At 46.0% G+C, this 9,628-nt stretch overlaps 1 protein-coding gene across 1 annotated transcript in view; it reads right to left on the bottom strand.

The window, feature by feature from the left end:
* Positions 1-318, bottom strand: part of atf2 (activating transcription factor 2) — a 9,596-nt gene extending 9,278 nt beyond the window's left edge. The window contains exon 1 of the mRNA XM_047046013.1: positions 181-318. Coding sequence (XP_046901969.1) covers positions 181-318 — 138 coding nt within the window. The remainder of the gene's footprint in view (positions 1-180) is intronic.
* Positions 319-9,628: the final 9,310 nt, after the last annotated feature.

The raw sequence follows: 9,628 nt of genomic DNA, 5'->3' as shown, positions 1-9,628 counted from the left end.
CACGGATGGGCTCTGTCTGAGCTGTCCTGTGCTAACAGGACCCGAGCGCGGGCGGCGAGATGAAACAAATGGACAGTCAGCAGGCCCCCTGGTTTCTCCGCCTGTTCGGCGGTAGAGGCTGTGGGGGTCACGGACCCGCCGCCATAGAGGCCCGCGCTGCAGAGTCCACCCTAGCCTGACCCGGAGCGAGGACAGCCTGACCCCAGGCTCCAAGGTAGGCCGCCTCCCGCCAGGTGTTGGCCGACGGCACGCGTGTCCTCGGGGGAAGCGGGCGCCGCTGGCCACCCGGGAGGAGGCGCGGTGCTGGGGGTCGAACATGGGGCCGGGCTGGACCAGCTGTCACTTTCCTGTTCCTCCCAGATCACAGCCAGGACCGTCTGAGCAGGCCAGATGCGCACTGTCTCTCTCTGTCTCTCTCTGTCTCTCTCTCTGTCTCTCTCTCTCTCTGTCTCTCTCTGTCTCTCTCTCTCTCTCTGTCTCTCTCTCTGTCTCTCTCTGTCTCTCTCTGTCTCTCTCTCTCTCTGTCTCTCTCTCTGTCTCTCTCTCTCTCTCTCTCTCTCTCTCTCTCTCTCTCTCTCTCTCTCTCTCTCTCTCTCTCTCTCTCTCTTACTGTCTCTGTCTCTGTCTCTGTCTCTGTCTCTGTCTCTCAGTCACTCTCACAGTACCATCCTCTAATGCATTCATCTCTGTATGTGTCTCATTCATTGCTACAGTACCTCTACTATGCAACACATTTATATTGTGAGGAACATCTCTAAAATTCCAGGCGGTATAAACAAGGACATGATTTCCTGTCGATAAAAAACATTTCTATGTTGGGCGGGTTTTCTGCAATCAAACCGAAATGAAGCTGGCCTAGCCCAAGACGAGACAGGTCCTGAACACTCTCCATAATTGGCAGGGTCAACGCTCACGATCAGCATACAAGGGCATCCAGTTATCTGAAGCGGCTTCGGAGAGCACACATGCACGCACCCAGATCACACACTCTGGGGTTGAACTGCTCTGGAAACAGAGGACTCACTCCATCTTCTGTCTAAGTGCAGCTAAAAGCATGAAAGCAGCGGGGAGATTTCATTTGGCTAACTGACTGAGCGCACCAAGGGAGCTCACCGCAGAGATTTCTACACTCCTGGCTTGACGCCTCCTGCTCTCTATAATGGAACAAAAGCTTGTTGTCTCTTCCAATTACAGATGTCGAAACGCTTATTTTGAGGGTTGTGATCTTTTCCCTTTTAATCTGCTAAGATAAAAGGTCTGCGCTTCATTAGCATGTGTTCCTTTCCCCCAGACTCTGGTACCCTGCAAGCAGTCAGCTCATCCTTCCAGCCTATTACCTTCTCCTGGGGCCATTAAGGTCTCACATTAATGATGTGTAATTAGCATATGATGACAAATAATAACAATGTGCTTCATTCAATGTAATGGGGGGGTAAGATAAAAACATGGATTCCCACTGTTTTCTCCCTACATAGTGCTCACAATATTTATGTTTTATTGCCTACGCTGCTGTTCCAAGGTTTAATTTAGTGAGATACAGTGTCCGTGCATAAATTATTCAAATGGAGTTTATTGAGAAATATCGCAATTGCGGAACATCAATAAGTCAAAGCGCATAATCGGCACAACGCCTGTCTTAGCGTAATCTAATCATAGCCTTTTATGACGAAAGACAAAATAATTACACGTTCATATCTGTCGCGCTACTTTTCTCGTGAGGTAAATGACTGAGGAATTGGGTTCAAGAGAGGAACTGCACACTAACATCATGGTGAAGCAACCTCCTTACAAGACTGTCTACTCCTACAACGACGGCAAAGGAACTAAACTAGTAACTAAACTAGGAACTAAGTAAACTAGTCACTAACTCTCTCCCCACATCTAAACTAGATCTCTCAGCAAGAGGACATCCATTTTGGTTAACCAATGAGAAGACAAGATAAATGTTGGGGTGTTTGTAGACAAGTGATCAATTATTCTGCAGAAGAGGCCTTGGCCAATCAGAAGTGACAGACAGTTTTCAAAAAACGACCCTACTCATCCATTAAACTGTCTGTATGTGTGTGCGTGCGTGTGCGTGTGTGTGTCAGCTGTGAAGGTGGTGAGAAACTGTACAATTAAAGCCATCCGAGTGTTTACCCTCACATTCATATGCAACTCCAACACAGAGTGCTGTGCTGTGCTGGCTGGAGCCCTCCCAGTTCCTGCTTCCTATTCCTCACATCTGTCACAGAGCAAACCATCACCAATTAGACGGAAACAAACATGGCTGCCTTCACATTTGTTGGTTACCTTCCGTACAAAAGACGGTGGGGTATCTCTGAATCAATGTAATGAAATCACCTCAAAAGTTGAAATTGAATGAATATATTGACAAATACCAAAGTGAACCGCAGCTGAGATCGACAGCCGTGAGATGTCAGAAGAAACCCATCCATTCTGGATATCGTGCAAATGAAAAGTAAAATTGAATGGAAAAAAAAAAAGGTTTCAAACTTGAGGTAAGATACATTGTGAACTTGTGAAGTTTAGAACTCAAGGAGACGGTGTTCCCACAGAGCAATTTTCTGGGCTGTTTCTGTAAGTCACTGACTCCAATGTTTTATAGTGGACTGGTAAGTGCTGCAACCACATACTATAGTGTAACAAATTATGTTTTTTATTTCTGAAGTCACTCTGTTAGATTTCCATCCCATCTGTTCATTTGCATGTATATTTTACTATTCTAGCAAATGTCTCCTATAAATTGTCAACCACATTTTAAGCAGCTAATGTGCTTTCAGTCAACAGGCTAACCTAGCCACTTGCAGTTTCTATCTCCAGTTTACAACACATCAGTAAAAGCAAAATGTTGCTAAGACGACACATTGAAATTACAAGTCCCATGACAACGGGGCATTTTGAATGTTGCAGGGGATTGAATAAACCAATTGAAAATATAAGTGTCAACGATCACATAAAATACAACTCATAAATCATGTATTGTGCGAGGGGTGAAGGAGAAAAACATACATTTTTAGCGATTTAAAAATCCTATTTGCTCCACGCGAAAGTGGACATCCTTTTTGCAAGCGAGCGCTGGGAGGGCTGTTTGAAAGCCTGTTTACAGCACCCAGATCTCAAATTGACTTGCTAATGTTAACTTTTATTCCGTTGCCATGGGTTACCATGTCGTGTGATTTGACACCGAGCTACAGACAGTGCTGATTAGTAGCATCCAGTTCTGTCCATCTCTGTGCATCACTGAACCATCTGGTCATTTATTCACTAATAAGCCCCTAATGGCCCAAATATTCAGAGGCCTGTCATTGTGACATGGCAGAAAATGCCTACATCTTTCAACTTGTCTTGACATGTTGCTTGTTTCACATCAAACCTCGTCATTTACAGAAGGGGAGCTGGCAGGAGTAGAAACTTGACCTAATGTTCAGTGTTAACACTGAGACAGGGGGTTTGGTTCTCCACTAGACTGAGTGAGGAGATGTTAATTCATTCCTCTCCTGCTCAAAAGCTTCTTTTCTGCCACTGGGATAAGGGTGTGAGTGCTGTCAATAGGATTTGGATTATGCACGCATTGATTCTGCCCTCAAAAAGAAAGATTATGCACGGCCCGGGCCGGTGAGACGCGGGGAGGAAACGCAGCTCCTCCACGCCTGATTCTGAACAGCGTTTCCACCCAGCCTGTCATTTGTCGTCCAAACATTGACTTTTTGCCATAAATATTTCCAGATGAACAAAGCCAGCTGGAATTGTAATTGGTGACATGCAACTTTAAGTTTAACCTTTGCTGAGACACTGGTGGCAACCAATTAACTAGCCATTGAATAAAAAAAATCCCATAAAAAGTCTCATTATGGGCTATATTGGACTGCATGTACAAAGAGCCGGGAGGATGTGCCATGAAAACAAATAGTCTCCACGGAAATATCCTTTCTTGTGGTATATAATAGATTGAACATAAAACAAAAGATGTAATGTAATTTTGTTGCTTAAATAAACACAATTATCTTCCTCTGGTTTGCTTAGGCTGAGAGCGCATTTTTACTTGAAAATCATTCCAACAGATAATTAACCTAAGCGCTGCTTTAGAGCGACAAATAAGGTAACCATCTCCGTATAGACGGTCCCTTTCACTGAGACGAGGTGATAAATGAACAGCAAATCCCTAGCAAAGCTTCTGACACTGATATGGCCAATCCCTCCGGCCCCAAAACCTAGTTATCATGGGTCTGATCGGACTGTGAATGGGCTTCATGTTGACCGACTGGCTGTAGAACTGCTCTGTCACCTTAACTAGCTGCTCAGGACGGTGTGAATGTATATTTAACTCCCTGTCACTTAGCAGTGCATGCACCCTGAGCCTCCATCAAGACGGCCTAAGTAAGATGGAAGACGAGCAGGCTTCGAATGGGAGGAAGACGGGAAATGCCACCTTTGGTGAACTCGCCCGGGAAAGACATCTTTCAGACTTATTTGAATGTTCTGCTAAGGGTGAAAGGATACCCTTCAAGATTGTGTGTGTGTGTGTGAGGGGGGTGGGGGGAGGGGTGGGTGTGCCTGTGTGTATTGGGGGGGGGGTCTTTCACACAGTTAATCTGAGTTCCATTGAAGGGATGTTGAGGTGCTCAGTTCATTGAAGGATTTTCTTAGTATTCAAGGCGTCCGGGTGAAAATCCTCACCCCAGTTGATCTCTTCACCACACAAATCTGTCATCTCAGGCAAACGACATCACAAGCAAAACATTGCATCAAAATTAAATCCTGACATTTGTCTTTGAATTTCCAGCAGGCTTTGCGAAAGATTACTTTGAATCAAAGGCATTGGACATGGCTAGGCGTGATGCCAGGGTGCATGTGCAGCCCTTCGCAGTGAATCCATGGAATAAAACCAAATCAGAGAGTATACTATATATTTCCAAGGAATTCAAATAACCTCTCCGACTCTTCTAATTAGTTTGAGGGTTCTCCTACAAACAGCGAGTCAAGCTTGTCTATTGCTTTAGCAGCTCTGTGGGATAATTTATGTAAACTTGTTCCATTATAGAGGCTGCTGAGAGTATCATTAAGGCTTTGGCTTGGCTGGGATTTTCTTGCAGACCTACGACAAACACAGCCAGTTGATCTCATTTGCTCTGTGTGTTGGGTGTGTGTTCTAATGAACGGCTTACAACAATGCGACCTGCCAGCGCAAATAATTAACCTAAACTGAAACCAATTACATTCTTTTTTTGGGGGGGGGGGTTGTATTATGTGCCATCACAAAACCCTCTGAAAGCAATCATGTATATCTCTCTCTGTGCGAGTGTGTTCCAATAAGGAAGCTAAGCTGGGATCCCAGGCTATTCTGTGGCACCAAATTCATCCTGAGGAACCCCTTCGTGTCCGCACAGATAGCTAAGGAGAAGGAGGATAAACAACAATTACTCTGCTCCCTCTGTCAGCCCAACACGTCTCGGGTCAGTCCATTAGAGATCACTGTTCGGAGCGCGCTGATGTTGGAATAAGAAGTGCACCCGTTTGCGCCTGGGCTCTGACTGGCAGTTGGGACCTGGAGACCGCGGGTGTGTTGTGAGCTGCCTACGAAAGCAGAGGGGGGGATATCCAGACGTAAACCTCCTCTGTCAGCATGGGCGATAATGGCACTTCATTGTCCAGCAGCATCATTACAATATGGTTATCATCTGAGCTTGGGGCTGACACCTCGCGCAGGACCTCTCCAATCACTCCCATAGTCGGCTTCAGTACCAGGCAGTCAGGGCAAATCTCTGCTTTGTGCTTGTCTGCCTTAATAGACTGGATGTCACTTCTGCCTGTGGAATGTGGCCGGTCTTCAGCTGTCAGTCAGAGGAGCGCGTGTCAGGCCAGAGCGTGGCTGCAGCCGTCTGGATTAGAGGGTAGTTACCATAGCTGTCAGATCGCTGACAAGCTGACACCCCCGCTTCCAACTTCCTCTTATTGTTTCTTTGTTTCTCTCAAACACCCTCCAGATGGGAGAATTACCAACGAGAAGAGAGAGAGAGAGATACGCAGAGAGAGAGAGAGAGAGAGAGACAGAGAGAGAGACAGAGAGAAAGAGAGGGGGGATGGAGAAAAAGAAAGAGAGGGAAGGAGAGAGAGAGAGAGGAAGAAAGGAAGATACGGAGAGAGCGAGTGCGAAAGATCAAGTGAGAGAGAGACAGAGAGAGAGAGAGAGAGAGAGAGAGAGAGACAGAGAGAGAGACAGAGAGAGAGACAGAGAGAGACAGAGAGAGAGACAGAGAGAGACACAGAACGATAGAGAGAGGTAGACGGGAAGCGTTGAAGAGTGGGAGAGGTTGAAAGAGAGATACTAGAGCCAAAAGGCAGCTTTTTAAAGTTCTCTACCACCATGTGCTTAGCGATAGCAGATTCCCGTTGAGGGAGAAGGAAAGGAAGACAGGAGCAAGAGAAACTATTCCACCTATTCCCACCTCTCCTCGTTATCTTTGGTATTAATGTCAAGATAGGTGATTTTGTTAGTCATTAGTGTGCCCGTACCCAACAGACTGTCTTAGTTAGTATGTTCCGGAAAAGGTAGATTCACGTTCCAGACTAACCTCTACAGCTGCACCTGTCTTCTACATCTTTAAAAACAATGAAAATCCTCCTTAATTCCTCTTGACAAACGAACTCAAATTTCATTTTGTGTAGAAAAGACGTGATCAGTTGACAGCCACGCTAAAAATCACTTAGAAACATCCCATAATGACTCGTATGTGGACGCTGGAAGTATTTTAATGATTGCATAGACTGTGGTTTGTGCTACGGGTCAGCGCTTGTCTTTACATTTTCCATTCGTCTCATTTCGACGACCCTGCATGGGCGATGCTGTCACCCTGCCACTCTCAAATGAGCGCTTTGTGTACACCGGACTCTACATTAGACAGTAGAGGGAAGGTGACCAGAGTCGTCTAAATCTGCATCTAGGAAAACTTTCCAATTACGGACTGAAACGTAACTCATTTTTTATGTTGTATCACACATGTCCTTTAGTTGAATTAAAAAATATGATGAAATAAAACAACAGGAGTTGAACTTTTTATTTATTTCGAAGTTAAAAAGCATTTGCTTCAAGGTTAGAAAAAAGAACGAAAAAAGAAAGACAAAAGACAAATAATATTCCACAAACCAAAATGTCCCTTTGCGTGGCCACCTCTTCACCTCGCTACATGCAGTACACGTTGGACTACAAGAACGACAACCCGGAATGAGGACCAAACGAGGTGTTGTGTTTGTAAGGAGCACTGACACCCGCCACGAGAGCTCACCTTTAAAAAAGCAGCAAAGGTAGATTACAGTGTGCTCTGACCTCCGGTCTCCTCTAACAAGCACAGCTCCCAGAATCAGTGGAGGCATCATGTGAGGGTGAAAGTAATGAGGGCGTCAGCCCGAAGAGAGAAGCAGCGCTAAACAATTACAGTTAGTTACAGGAGCACAGGTTAATATTCTCTCATGTCCCTCTCCTCAACAGAGACTCCTTTCGTCCTCCATCAATCTTAATGAAAGTTATGAGACCCGTCCGCAATGATAAGCAGCCGCTCTGGCGTCCTCTGTGTCAAGACTCGCACATTATTCCGCCCCCTCCGCCTATGTTTTGCATAGCCTAAAGCATCTATTAAAATCCCCTTGTAAAATTCATAAAACAAAAAAATGTGGTGGGTCAAGTCTGGAGGGAACCAAAGTAAGCTGCTTATTAGCGGGGAGTCGAAAACACAGATCCAATTACAGGTCCTGAACAAGGAGCAGAAAGAATCAGCATTGGGGAATAAGTGTTTTCCTCCTTTCCCTCCTTCAGTTGGTCTAGGTACGGGGGGGGGGGGGATGAGAGGGGGAGGTGTCGGAGAGAGCAGGATTCGGGAATGGTAATTACAGTGGGAGTGTTTAGTGCATGAAGCCCGAGTTGGAGCTGTTCAAGTACAAACTCATGTAAATCTTCACTTTGCTTCATATAGTAAATTGGTGTGGTTTAAGAAGAATCCCAGAAGGAGAGAAGGAGAGCGGGAGAGGGGCTGGCGGGAGAAGATCCTGGAGCTCCAGAGATATGTAAAGAATCTCTGTCTGGAATTTAAAGGGGCTACAAATTAGACCAGACATTAGCCTTTTCCTCTCACAAAGCCAGCAGAATGTGAATGAAACAGAATAAATAACTATAAGGCGGCTTTTCCCCTTCTTACAAGATGACATTAATCCTTTCATGCGCAATGACAGCTAACAGGGCTTGGCTTTCCTCCCCAGACGACCATATAAAGCCCTCCTCGAACAAGCTTCTATTAATAAGAGGTGCTGATAGAGACTCCACCTTACCCCCACCTTCCCCCACCCACAGACCTAACCTCCTCCATCCCACATCAACAAACTTCAGTCATTAACCAAAAATAAACACAATCGAGCAAAATACTTTTCACTCGTTCCACTAATATATTAGTATAATTCCACTTCCGTAACCAACCAACCAACCAGCCCTTCCCTCCCTCCCTCCCCCCCCCCCCCCCCCCAGGCTCCAGAGGCAGAGAGCTTCCCTCAAGCGTACAACAGTGAGTGTTTGAGCTCTTTGAAAAGATAAGATCAAAGGCGTCCAGTGTGCCCCGGCTGCCGGCTTTGCGCTGCACCCAGCCCAGCCCAGCTCTCCACATCTGGGGGACGCACAGTGGCATAGTGGTGGGTGGTGAGCTGACTGATTACCAGGAGTGTAGAGTCAGCAGCTCGTCTCTGCAGAGAGCCGTGAGAGGGGACAGTGTGCTGGCGGACCCTGTGGAGCCTTCTGCATGTGGACCAAGACACTGACAGCACGTCACTCTGACAGTGACCACAGTGCTGTGAAGGCAGTACATGCCCAGATATACTGTTATGTTTGAAGATATCGTGTCAATTATGTTTGAAACGATGACAAATGGTCCAAAATGCATGTTTGTTTTTTTGTTTGGTGTCAAAAGCTTTTATCAAAGCGCATACTTATTTCTACATGTGCTAGAACCTCTTCAGATAAATCAGCGTCTATTCACATAATATAAGGGCACCATTAAAATGTGACATGAGCCAGGGTTAATCCAATGATGAAAAGTTCAAGGTCCTCCGACTTTTAATAAACGCCATAATAGCCACCTTGTATAAATGGCATGCCTGTAAAACAGCCACCAAACTCCCACACTGTTAAAGAGCCTATTCACCTCGACTTCCTCAATCGTGAGAGGCTGGCTTCAGCCTCAAATATGGGGAGAGGCTGGCTCCAGCCTCAAATATGGGGAGAGGCTGGCTCCAGCCTCAAATATGGGGAGAGGCTGGCTTCAGCCTCAAACATGGGGGGAGGGAGGCTCCAGCCTCAAACATGGGGGGAGGGAGGCTCCAGCCTCAAACATGGGGGGAGGGAGGCTCCAGCCTCAAATATGGGGAGAGGCTGGCTCCAGCCTCAAACATGGGGCCACTTAATATTCCATCACTTCGCATTTTTCCTTTCTTTGCCGCCTTGCTCGTTTTTTCCTCTTCCTTCTCAATTTCATTGACTGCCAACGGTCGGATTTCAAATACATGTTTCCATTCACGCAGCGCTCTGACAGAACAAAAAGATGATACAAACAGCAAAATATGCAGCCCGCACTGATATCACCATGTA

This window comes from Hypomesus transpacificus, chromosome 23, assembly GCF_021917145.1.
Source record: "Hypomesus transpacificus isolate Combined female chromosome 23, fHypTra1, whole genome shotgun sequence".
NCBI classification, from domain to species: domain Eukaryota; kingdom Metazoa; phylum Chordata; class Actinopteri; order Osmeriformes; family Osmeridae; genus Hypomesus; species Hypomesus transpacificus.
Note: the sequence above shows the minus strand (reverse complement) of the source record. Positions and strands in the feature narration are given on the sequence as shown.